We start from the raw sequence: 12,876 nt of genomic DNA on the forward strand, positions 1-12,876 counted from the left end.
TTTGACTGCAACTACATTGCATAATATAGTTGCACTTCTATATTTTACAGGTTTATTAGTCATTTTTGTAACTAATGTAAGCCAAACTTCGGACAGAGCAAAGATGTTCTTTCACTCCAGCACAACCAGCACATGACTTACGTCCCCAGAAATATCAGTCTGTGAGCCAGCGTCCAGCGTCTGCCGGGACAGGGACAAATGAGAGTTGGTGAGGCTGGATGATAAGTCTGGCTCCGAGCTTCCTCTGCCTTCTTCCAGATGAAATCGTTCCTTCAGCTTTGCAAGGCTCTAATAACAAAAAAGCAGAAAGTGCATGTTACACCTGTAAAGCAGGAGGCGAAATAGACCAAAACAAATAGAAATAAGCATGGCGTTTCATTTCTAAAGGGCGACATAACTAAGGAAGGCCAAGAGTATGGAAAGTGGGGAGCTAATTTACACCTACCCTCAGAACAAACGTGGTATTAGGCCTTGTGCGCACTAGAAAATGGAAAATTCCGCAGGCTCTCAAAGATTTCCGCACCTGCAGAAAAAAAAAAACCGCACCAAATCCGCATGCGGTTTCTTGCGTTTTGGTGCGTTTTTTCACCAGGTTGTTCCCTTTTCTGAATTACATTAGTGAAATCCCGCAACTACCTGCGGAAAAGAAGTGACATGCAATTGTTTTTGCTGCAGGAATTCCGCAGCAAAACCTGCAGCTGTCAAAATCAGCTTAGTGCGCACAGCATTTTTTTTTCCCATTGGATTTGCTGGTGAATCACTGCAGAAAGGTTAAGAACATTTTCTGCAGCGAAACATGCAGCAAATCCGCTGGAAAACCCGGCTAGTGCGCACAGAGCCTTATAGTGCCACTTGTTTTACAGACATGGCCAGCATCAGCACCTGGCGCACCAGGGCAAGCGCCGGGGCCCTGGACAGCCGGGGGCGCCACTCGCAGTTGGGCCAGGGCAATGATGTATTTTGTGGTCCCCGGGCTGAGTTCCAGGGACCGTAGTGCTCAGGCTGGCAGCTGCACTCTGCTGACTGTGAAGGGGCAGTGAAGTTCATCTGTGGGCGGAGTTACCGCGCCATGTTCTCCAATCCCACAGATGAAGAGGAGCCGCAGCGATGCCAGCGTCCTCCCAGCAATGTGTATGACCTCCCGATTTGCATGCCACCCCTTCAAATATCGGGTCTGCGTGTGCATGGGGCCCACTGAGACGCTCTCACCCGGGGCACACAAAAATCTGGAGCTGGCCCTGTTTACAGATCCAAAAGGGCACATGAAGGCCACGCCTTAAAGATGTGAAGTGAAGTACGCCATCACGAGAGCATAAGAGACTACATGGCAGTCCTATGCGAGGCGTTATCCGCACCTCCAGATTGGTTGAGCATTGTGAAAGTTTAGGTGATGGCCACGTTTTCTGGCAGAGTTTTTCAGTGATACAAAGGGTTACTATGACTGACAACTCGCACCGGCTTTTCAAGCTGAAGTGAAATTTCAGGACTGACAACAAAGAATACCACACGGCCGCTTTCCAACGCTTTCAAGGATATTCAGGGTCTCCTCAGACTGTATTTTCTAAAGCATTCTTGTCTATGCTTTCTGCTGCATACGACGCTCCATCAATACTACAGATATTCCCGTCATGGACGCAGATGTTACCCATAAACAATAAGTGGTCCTCCCGACGTACGCTCGCTTATTAATCAGCGGCCCACAAACCTGCATGAGGTCCTGCTTCTCCTTCTCCCCAGTGCTGATTGCCTTCCTTATGCTTTTCAGTTCGGAGAGGATATCCTTTGCTTCTCGAAGCTCGTAACCACTCTGCCCTCCTGACATTTTTTGGTCAATGCTATGAGAAGAGAGAAAAAAAGATAGGTTTTTATCTTGACTGTAACAAAAAATATATAAATACGTATAAACATTGGGCAAAATCTGCAAACAAAAAAATAAGTGAGTGGCATAATATAAAAGGCAGTCTGTCAGCAGGTTTTTTTCCATTTAATCTGCAATTAGCATAAAATGAGGAGCAGAGAGCCTGATTCGTTGGATGAGTCACTTGCACAGCAGGGTGTTGTAGTTTCAATATAATTAGTGTTTTATCAGCAGGAGATTATCACTAGAGGACTAGGTTGTGTGTGCAAACTAGAACAGCTAATCTGTGTAACCCCCACCACTGATTGGAAGCTTGCTGACAATCCCTGGTGTACACAGGAAGCTGCCAATCAGTGGTGGGGGCGGGGTTATATACAACTTTGTGAGCACTGCAACATCTACCTCAGGGATAACAGGGATTCTATCAAAACTGCACCAAACATTCCAGCATGAGATACATTGCTGTAATCAGGCTCTCTGCCCCTACAACACACAGCTCAGATTAAATAGAAAAACCTGTTGACCAATTCCCTTTAAGCATTTCACATACATATAGACATTAAACGAACTCAAAAGATGACAATTCTGTTCCAGAGACTTCAGCAGAGACCATCACTTTTAGAGGGGTTTGTTGGCTTTCGGGGATTTTTTTTTTGTTACATTAGTTATTGATAGCACTTGAAAACTAAGAAAAATTATAAAGTGTTTGCACAGTAAGGCGTATGTAAATCAACAAGTACAGTAACCTAGCATATGCATGGTGAGGAAAAAGAACATTATGTACCAGGCACAGATAAAATGGCAGCGAAGAAATAAGATCAACAAAGGGGGTAAGCGGTCAAATGATACTGATGTGGTGTCCTAAGCATAGGTCATCAATATTGGATTGGTGGGGGTCCGACACCCCCATTCAATCAGCTATTACCTCCTTCAGCGGCTGCTGCACATTAAATTGAGCTGTGCGGTACAGCTTTGTTCATGGCTTACATGCACCACTGGAGCAAATAGCTAACTGGTTTGAAGTGGCTCAGTGGTTAGTACTGCAGTCTTGTGGTGGCTCAGTGGTTAGTACTGCAGGCTTGTGGTGGCTCAGTGGTTAGCACTGCAGGCTTGTGGTGGCTCAGTGGTTAGCACTGCAGGCTTGTGGTGGCTCAGTGGTTAGCACTGCAGGCTTGTGGTGGCTCAGTGGTTAGCACTGCAGGCTTGTGGTGGCTCAGTGGTTAGCACTGCAGGCTTGTGGTGGCTCAGTGGTTAGCACTGCAGGCTTGTGGTGGCTCAGTGGTTAGCACTGCAGGCTTGCAGCGGCTCAGTGGTTAGCACTGCAGGCTTGCAGCGGCTCAGTGGTTAGCACTGCAGTCTTGCAGCGCTGGGGTCCTGAGTTCAAATCTCACCAAGGACAACATCTGCAAGGAGTTTGTATATTCTCCTCATGTTTGTGTAGGTTTCCTAAGGGTTCTCCATTTTCTTCCCACACTCCAAAGACAAACTGATAGGGAACTTAGATTATGAGCCCCAATAGGGACAGTGGTGATTACTGTAAAATGCTATGGAATATGATCACGCGATATAAGCATGAACAATGCATCACTGTTTTATTTCAACACTGAAGTACAGCTTTAAATCTAAATCCCCAACCCCCGGTCTTATACTCCGTCTCCGGCGGCTTCTCCTTTTTTTCGGCGTCGCTCTGGTCCCAAGGTGCTATCTTCGGCTCGTACCTTCTAACTGACTAGAAGTCAGAAGTTACATCACAAGCATTCAAGACAAGTCTACGAGAGGCAAAATGGGGCTTTCATAGACTTGTATTGAGTTGTGACCTCCGGCACACTCCATGAAACACTGAAGCTACCAGCAGATCACAAATCATTGGAGACCAACCAGAGAAGCGGTGATAGAAGATGAAGACCCTGGAAGGAAGGGGAGTATAAGAATGGGGGCAGGGGACTTCGAAGCATCACTCCAGTGGTGAATTAGGAAAGGAAAAAAAAAAAAAAAGCAGTGCTATAAACATTTATTATATATGGATTGTGTTTTGGTATTTCACACTCAAATCCAAGCGTGAACAAAGAATTAAAGATATGGGTCTCCTGGAAAATACAAATCCAAAACTAACTTGTGTTCATGCTCTGGGATGAAGAAGTGAAGATCAATTCTACAGATTTAGAGCAGTCGTCAGGTTTGGAAAGCTCGTTTTCATATACCGCTTAGGCCTCATTCACACAGCAGTATTTGTATATCAAAAGCAGGAGTGTCTCGAAAACAGCTGGCTTTGGCATACATACACCAATGGAAAAATTCTGAAGTGTGAATGAGGCCATAGGGAATCAACTGGATGGGGCTGTAGCACAGAAGGTGGCTATGCAGAAAAACACTACATATGTAGAGACAACTGTGCTAGTTAGGGGGTCGAGAATTATTTATTGCATCAATGGATGCCCCAGCACTCTCTGCCCCCACAGCCTAAGATCAAAGGCAATCACTGGCAGGAAAGCGATTGACAAGTGAATGGTTATCGTGCATGCAAGCTTATAATCACACAAGCAAATGTTGACTCGAAAGATCGCTGTTGCGGATGATCAAAAGTCGCTAATCGTTCATAAAAGCAAGTATTACGCCTTAAGATCAGACCAAGATTTTAGCACTTGGGTGTGCTGTTTATGTGAATTCTGGGTATATATCTTGTAATGGTAGGTGAGTGGAGTGTGAAAACTAGTGCGATGTGAGGACAAGGTGGTAGCGACTTATTACAAGGTGAAAGTTTATGTCGACAAGAGATCATTTTTAAGATGTGGTTTTGTGAGAATGGAACGATATTACGATTGCTTGCAACTATTACTTATTATTTTCCGCTCTATTTTTGCCATCTAATAAGGGCTTTAGCTGTAGATAAGCAATAAAAACTGGGTAGTAAAAAGGCTCTGTTCATATGCACAGTTGTCATCCGCTTAGAAAAAAAAAAATGAATCTGCTTTAAAAGGGAACCTGTCACCAGATTTGGCGACTATAAGTTGCAGCCACCACCAGTGAGCCCTTATATACAGCACTCTAGAATACTGTATATAAAAGCCCAGGCTGCACTGTATAACGTAAAAATAACTTTTGTAATACTCCCCTGCGGGGGCAGTCCGGTCTGATGGGTGCCGGTCTGATGGGTGTCACTGCTCTCCGGGCTGCCACCTCCTCTCTACTGCGATCTCCATCCTCTTCCTACCCAGCCCAGTATGAATAACACGTCACGTCACCCACACTGGCCCATATTGCAGTCCTGCGCAGGCGCACTTTGATTTCCCCTGCAGAAGGCAGTTCAGAGTACTGAATTGCGCAGGCGTGGGGAAAGGTTAAAGACTGCCTGCGCATGCGCACTACAATACTATGATCTGCTCTGAGCAGGGCAGATCAAAGTGCGCATGCGCAGGACCTCAATGCCGGCTAATGTGCATGATTTAGGACGCATCATGCACACGGGCCTCAGGAGGATGGTGATCGCTGCAGAGAGGAGGCTCTGGACAGGAAAGCAACAACACCTACGGGACTGAACCGCCCCGTTAGCGGATTATTATATAAGTGTTTTTTACGTTCTACACAGCAGCGTGGGATCTTATATAATGTATTCCAGAATGCTGTATATAAGATTTCAGTGCTGGTGGCTGTAGCTTATAGTCACCAAACCTGGTGACAATTTCCCTTTAAATGAAGCAAAGACGGATGCAAAATCTAAACCAAAAGTTTCCGTTTTTGAATTAATCTGTCTTGAAAAAAAAACAAAATCAGATTATACTAGAGGCGTTTCTCAACAACTCTAGTATCCTGCACAGTCACGGTGCTAAACAACAGACAACGTATGATGTATGAGTATCTGTCATGATCAATTTCTAGTAGACTAAAAAATGGATGCAGATGTCACTTTCTTTTTGAGGGGCTAGACAAACAAAGGAGGAAGGGGGAAAAAAAAAAGACAACGTGCAGGCTATGTTTTTTGATCCAGCTGAAAAACACAAATGCACTGCAGCTGGAAAGAGGCAAAACTGAAGACATTTTATGACAGTTCCGTTCCCATCCTAATGAACATTTGATTTCTGTTTTTATGGGAATCACTAGTGGACTTGTAGGTAAAGCCCAGCATGCGGCCGTCCCTGCACCAGGCATGTCTCCGAGCGCCTGACGGAGTTTCTCTAACAACAGCCCATTGTTTCTTGTGGTATGTTGTTGTCAGTTTCTCAAACATGCTTTGGATTCCTATCAAAATTGCTTGCAAGCGAGCTGATTTAAAACAATACGGCGTTGTTGTATTAATATAATAACAGCCTGCTTGGCTAACCTTTAATCTGGCACGGTGGCGTGAGGTGTGATTACTTAAGGTGCAGAAAGAACAGGACGGAAGAGAAATAAACCATTATTGGCGCAGTTTAGATTTCGTGTCGGCAGAGCGTCGCTCCCCCTCTGTAGGGCGAGATGCATCGTCCGTGCGGCGCGCTGAAAAGCCGCTCTCTTACATTACACAAGACAAACAATGGAAAATAAAATGAGTGTCGCTTCCAATGAATGTCATTTCGTAAAATCAGCTCCACATTGACTCGTACGGAGCTTTGTGACCCGTCTCAAAGGAAGCGTTTCCTTCGGCTAGCACCAAAGGCAGGACATGAAGAACGCAGACATGAAGTGCGGATATATTTAGCTTGTTACACGCTGTAAAGTTATAATGAGCCTAAATCAAATACCCAAAATCTAGGCCATAGAAACAGCCCTGCTGGCTTCCCCTGACCTCTGCACGGAAAACATTAAATCCAAGATATTCATCAGTGGGCCTGTTCGGAGAGGGAAGGGTGACATCTCAGAACGGTTCAATGCCGGATGACAAAGTCTAGTGGGCTGTCACATTAACCCCTTCCCACATCAATAATGACAGGACCACTTTGATAGAAGCCCGTTAATTAACATTGTTCTGTGGATGTTCTGCACATTGTTACACCCAGCGTCATCATCAAGGTCAGGTATACTGTGGTGGGAAAGTCCATTAATCAGTTCTCTGTCACTAAAGCCCCTTCAATCAATCATTCATATAATACAGCGTCTGGATTTTGGGCAGTTGCTATGTGAACCTGGTGTTGTCACTGATCTTACCGATGCGGGGGAAAGCCAGAAGCACGCAGAGGAGGTGTAGGGATGTATATAGGGGGCCGGCAAGGAACACATAGGTTATGTTAATTTATAAAGTGCCAAAATACTTCACCGTACGTCGGTCACATCTTTCCTGTAAACCTGACCCCCGACAGCGAAAAATATATGGAAAAGTAATTGCAGTAAAACGTAAGATAAATAAAAAACAAGCTTAGAGGGGCTGACCAGTCTAAACCCATAAGTCTGCATTCTCTGACTTCACACTTGTGAATCCGCATGTCGCACGCAGTGTGTGGGGTGAAGATTCGCCAGTTTCATAGTTGGAAACTGAGGTCTTGTGTCCGCGAATAAGCCATATGCAAATTCTTGGCCAGAATCCAACTAGAGGGATGCACGCTCGCTCAACGCAAATGTTTTGAACAAGGCGGCCATCGTCTAGTTGGATTCATGCCGGAAATCTACTTACTGCATATTCACGGCCAAAGGACCACCGTTTCCAGCTCTGAAACCGGCGAATCCCCACAGCGCACAGTGTCTGTTATGTGAGGATTCTTGTGTGAAGTCAGAGTGAATGCAGACTTATGGGTTTACACTGGACAACCCCTTTAAAAACTTCTGTCTACTTTTATTCACTTATACAAATCAAAAGTCTGTGGAGCCTCTGTTAGGAGTCTCGACACAGAAACCAGCCAGATATCCCTCCGGGAAGGACCCAGCCAAGCAAGGAGTGGCTCTTTTTAGGAGACCACCATAACCACCTGGCTGGTTTCTGTGTCGAGACTCCTAACAGAGGCTCCACGGACTTTTTTGATTTGCATATTTCCCAGGGGGCAATGCACCTAGGATTTCACTGTGTTGTGCGCCCTCGCTGGCTGCCGGCAGTGTTTTCTCTGGCTCTTCTCCCCGAGATCAGTGATTGTTTTGCCTTTTATTCACTTATAGGGAGACATTACATGTAAATATGTTATAACTTCTTAAACCTGTCAGGTGCATTATTCACCCAGAATCACGAGCATTTCTGGGTGCATATTGCTAATCCCTGCCAAACTGTCCCTGTATACACTAATATAGATAAAGGGATCTTTAGAAAAAGTATTTCCAAACATCCTTTATGATTTATTAATAAGCGCAGGGACTAGTCCTAAGAGCATTAGTTCCTGCGCTCATTCCACCCTCATGGATTGGTAGCATGCCCACAGGGGCGTGCTAACATGATATTCAATGCAGCATCACAAGCGGTAATCTGCTGTGTCCACTAATCAGCAGTCTCGGCACTTCCGGTCATGCGCACTAGACCTCTCTGAAGCTGGGACGCGTACATCCGGATTCATACTGTGCACGACCGGAAGTGCACGGCATTCAGATTAGCCGTGACAGTGGACACCGGTACGCACGTCACTGCTGGTGATACTGCATGGACTAGCATGTTAGCATGCCTCTGTGGGTGTGCTAACATGCTAAGAGGGTGGAATGAGCGCAGGAACTAACGGCCTTACGACTAGTCCCTGACCCATTAGCATATTATAAAGGATCTTTAGAAATACTTTTTCTAAAGATCTCTTTATCTATGCTAGTGTATACAGGGACAGTTAGGCAGAGATTAGAAATATGCACCCAGAACTGCTCGTGGTTCGGGGTACATATTACACCTGACAGGTTCCCTTTAAAATGTTACATAATGTGCACATTTTAGGCGTTGCTAGGCATGGGAGGATTCATTTTTGGTGTAAGTATTATTCATTGTACATCTACCATTAAATCAGCTACAATTTGTTTTTTATAATAACAAGCCTATTAAAACAAAAAAAAACCCAAAAAAATATCGACATATATAGACATATCTTTACAAATGCAGCTTTCCATAATTACTTTGAGCATCAAAGCCCATAACCGCTCAGTCTTGACAGGGTTAAATGCAGATTGTGCAGTCAATGATGTATCCTAAACACTGCTACAATTGTTTATTTAAGGGCAATTAAAGAATAGTTCTAAAAACTCCAGGACTTGACTTTAATGGGGTGAAAAGACCACAGACCACTTAACTCCTCTGATGCACGTCCAAGCCACAGCTTTTCTAATAAGCGTCGTCTTAAAGCCAACAATGGCGTCTCAATTTTCACCCCAGTATCACAAGCTAGGCGATTATTGTCTGATTATTGGGAATTGGGAGTCCATCACTGGGACCCCACTCTTCATGAGCAACTAGTTCCATTTAGTTTTTTGCACAAAATATGTGACGGATTACAGAAGATGATGACTCTAATATTCTAATGACAAGTCAGCTAAGAGGTACTCAATGTCAGACGGCAGCTACAGAAGCAAAAAAGATTTTAGGGTGTAAAAATAAGAAAATCTTATGACTTGAGTGTATTATTACCCCTGTATAAATTATTCGTAAGGTCACATTTACAGTATGGAATCCAGTTTTAGAGTCTGAATTCTTTATAATAATAAAAAAATATATAGAGAAAGCTGAAGTCAACTCAAGGGTGGATATATAGCTGGTGCAGCTGCACCAGGGCTCAGAGGTGGAGGGGGCTCGCAGACCGCTCCGACTAATTCAGATTATTGTATGTCCTCAGCGGTTTTATATTTTGTGGCGCAGGGAACACGCGAGCTGCCTGTGCAGCAATACACGCCACCGGCCAACCAGAGGCTGGCAGCTGATGTCGGCTTGCCCTTGATTGAGGCGCATGACAGTGACACCATGCGTGTATGTCGCTTGCACGCTGACACCAGGTTGAGCCGTTCAGACTGTGACTGGCTCTTCCAGACGTGCCTACACACATGATGCAGAGCAAACAGGAAACAAAAAAGTCTTTGTATTTGCCCACTTAACATTACATCTCCAGATCAGAATTGATTGAAAAAAAAAAAAACCACACCGGTATCAAGGTATAGAAAAAATATGTTTTTATGCACTTTATGTCCACGGTCCCCCAAGGAAGAGGTAACACGCGAAACACGTGTAGGGACTTTCATTCCCCACACCTACCCTGGCCTTGGTAACCACTTGGTAAGCTCTGGATATGGTTGTGTTGCCCTTATAATGTGATGTACAATGACATTGGAATTTTTTTTTTCCCTGTTTGGTCCCTATTTGACTATTAGTAACATCCCTGTTGGGAGGCACTGTGGGGTTACCATCTGGGTGAATGTCCTTTGTACTTTGTAAGATATATTCACTTGCTGGCAATAACATACCTGAGCTCTATATGGCTGCATTATCTGAGTTGATGTGTGGCGCTCTTTCACCCTCATCTGTTGTTTGTTCTGTCTATTTATTATACTGTATGTATTACATGCATTTTCCATCTCCTTGCACCTTTTTTGATATTTAATAAAAACATTCTTTCTATACCTTGATACCGGTGCTTTTTCCCACTCAATTCTGATCTGGAGAAATGAGGTTATGTGGGCAAATATAAAGACTTTGTTCTCTGTTTGCATGCTTAGTGTAGTTGTTGCCCTGAAACAATGCAATGAGGACCATTGATGCCTTTAATTTGTTCATAACACATGATGCAGTGAAACAAACTCGTGTGTTGTGGTCGCTGTTTCACAGACTAAATATCAGAGCTCCCGTTATACAAGCCCTGTGAGTACCCGAGCGCCCCCATTGCTCGATCAAGTAACGAGCCGTGTCGAGCATGCTCACTCATCACTAATAATGACGTGATCAGATGCTTCTAATGAATGTGTGTGGAGGGAGCAGGGGGGGAAGGGACACACAACAGGGACTTAAGGTACCGTCACACATAGCGAGATCGCTAGCGAGATCGCAGCTGAGTCACGGTTTCTGTGACGCAGTAGCGATCCCGTTAGCGATCTCATTGTGTGTGACACCTACCAGCGATCAGGCCCCTGCTGTGAGATCTCTAGTCGTTGCAGAATGGTCCAGGCCATTTTCTTCAAAGGCGATGTCCTGCTGGGCAGGACACATCGCTGTGTTTGACACTGTGTGACAGGGACTGCTGAGATTGGTATACAGGTCGCTACTGCGACCTGTATCATTCCTGCATCGCTGGTAAGATCTGACTGTGTGACATCTCACCTGCGATCCCTATCAGGTCTTCTCGTTTTCGTGATCGCTGGTAAGTCGTTGTGTGACTGGGCCTTAAGGCTATGTACATTTGCAGGAGAAAATTCTGCTGCAAATCCTAATGTATTGGCAGAAAGTATATATCCTAGTCTCCTCATTACACACACACACACATACATACACACACATACATACATACATATATATATATACATATACATATATATATATATATATATATATATACATATACATATATATATATATATACATATACATATATATATATATATATATATACATATATATATATATGTATATATATATATATATATATATATAATTACACACACACACACACACACTACATAATCTGTAGCTTGGTTATCATAAAAGAAGGGGAGGCACAAACATTTCCTCCACAGGGGTCCCAAGCCTTCAGTGTCTGACCCTGGGGAATCTATACTATTAATTGGGATGGAAGGTCATTCCTATATTGGGGCTTATTTAGCTTCAACGCCTCACGGGTGATTTGATTTTATGTATAAGTACATATGTAGTCAATACAAATGACTGGCAACTAAATAATTTGTTCCAAAACCTTATAAAAAGGACAGAGGGCATTTGTTACAAGTGGAGGAAAGGCGATTGTGGCAGCTGAATAGGAAAGGTTCTTCACAGTTCTGGCAGTCAGACTATGACAAGAACTCCTATATATTGTATTCAGCAGGGGCTAGATGATTTTCTCACAACAATTGCCATTGTGGGTTACAAGAAAAATAATATTTCACAGTTTAGGGTCAATGAATATTGCCTATCATCTCCTATTTATTGGGACAGGAACCAGTCTGTAATCCCTATGAGGAGACACAAAGCAGTATACGGTTCGGCTCTGCTCACCATTTACATCTGGTCAGTGCCCAAGTTAGTAAAAGCTGATCGGTGGGGGTGCCAGGTATCAGACCGTCACTGATCTGACATCAATGACCTGTCCTAAGGATAGGTGATCAATACCATATGGAATAATCCCTTTATAAGGAGTCTGTCAGCAGGTTTTGCCATTTAATCTGAGAGTAGTATAATATAGAGTAGAAAACCCTGATTTCAGGGATGTGTCACTTATTAAACTGTGTGTTGTACTTTCAGTACGAGCAGTGTTTTATCACCAGGAAATTAACACTGCCTGGCTAGGTTTCATGTGCAGCCCAGTTCAGCTAATTTGTATAATCCCACCCCAACCATAGCATAGCTGCTTGCTCACAAAGTGTACACAGGAAGCTGCCAGTCAGGAGTGTGGGCGGGATACAGACCACAGAAGTCTTAGCTCTGCTACATATACGTCAGACAACAGGTATTCTCTGTAAACTACATTAAGCAGCCCAGTAAGTGATACATCGCTGGAATCGGGCTCTTGTGCTTTATGTTATGCTGCTCTCAGGTTATATACCAAAACCTGCTGACAGATTCCCTTTAAGAAGACTCCATTGCTTCATTTATCTGCTCAGATATCAAAAAAGATGAATGAAATCAGAATGAATTCTTGAGACATTCTCATTTCAAACAGTTTATATCAAACTAGGATCGCAATCCAAGTGCAATGCAAAGATGGAACCCTGGAGATTCTTGTTCCTCAATTTGAGCTGGTCAGACGCTCGGACAAGCTCAACGTGAGTAATGAGCACTATGGAAAGGCAATGATTGGCCCGATTGGGTCTCTGCACACATACAGCCAGCCATAAAGTATTTTTGGCAGCAGGGTGAGGGTTTTTTGGTTTTTTTTGGGTGGTAGTGGGGGAGGGAATCGGGGGGGGGGGGGGGGGTCACACTACAGTACACTTGAGAACGTTGTTTTATCCCC

General features: G+C 44.1%; 1 protein-coding gene across 1 annotated transcript in view; it reads right to left on the bottom strand.

The window, feature by feature from the left end:
* WWC2 (WW and C2 domain containing 2) overlaps window positions 1–12,876 on the bottom strand; it is a 205,606-nt gene that overhangs the window by 80,269 nt on the left and 112,461 nt on the right. Inside the window, exons 6-7 of the mRNA XM_075347159.1 lie at window positions 1,706–1,835; window positions 142–288 (exon numbers count right to left, since the gene is read on the bottom strand). Coding sequence (XP_075203274.1) covers window positions 142–288; window positions 1,706–1,835 — 277 coding nt within the window. The remainder of the gene's footprint in view (window positions 1–141; window positions 289–1,705; window positions 1,836–12,876) is intronic.

Source organism: Anomaloglossus baeobatrachus, chromosome 1, assembly GCF_048569485.1.
Source record: "Anomaloglossus baeobatrachus isolate aAnoBae1 chromosome 1, aAnoBae1.hap1, whole genome shotgun sequence".
Taxonomy (NCBI): Eukaryota; Metazoa; Chordata; class Amphibia; order Anura; family Aromobatidae; genus Anomaloglossus; species Anomaloglossus baeobatrachus.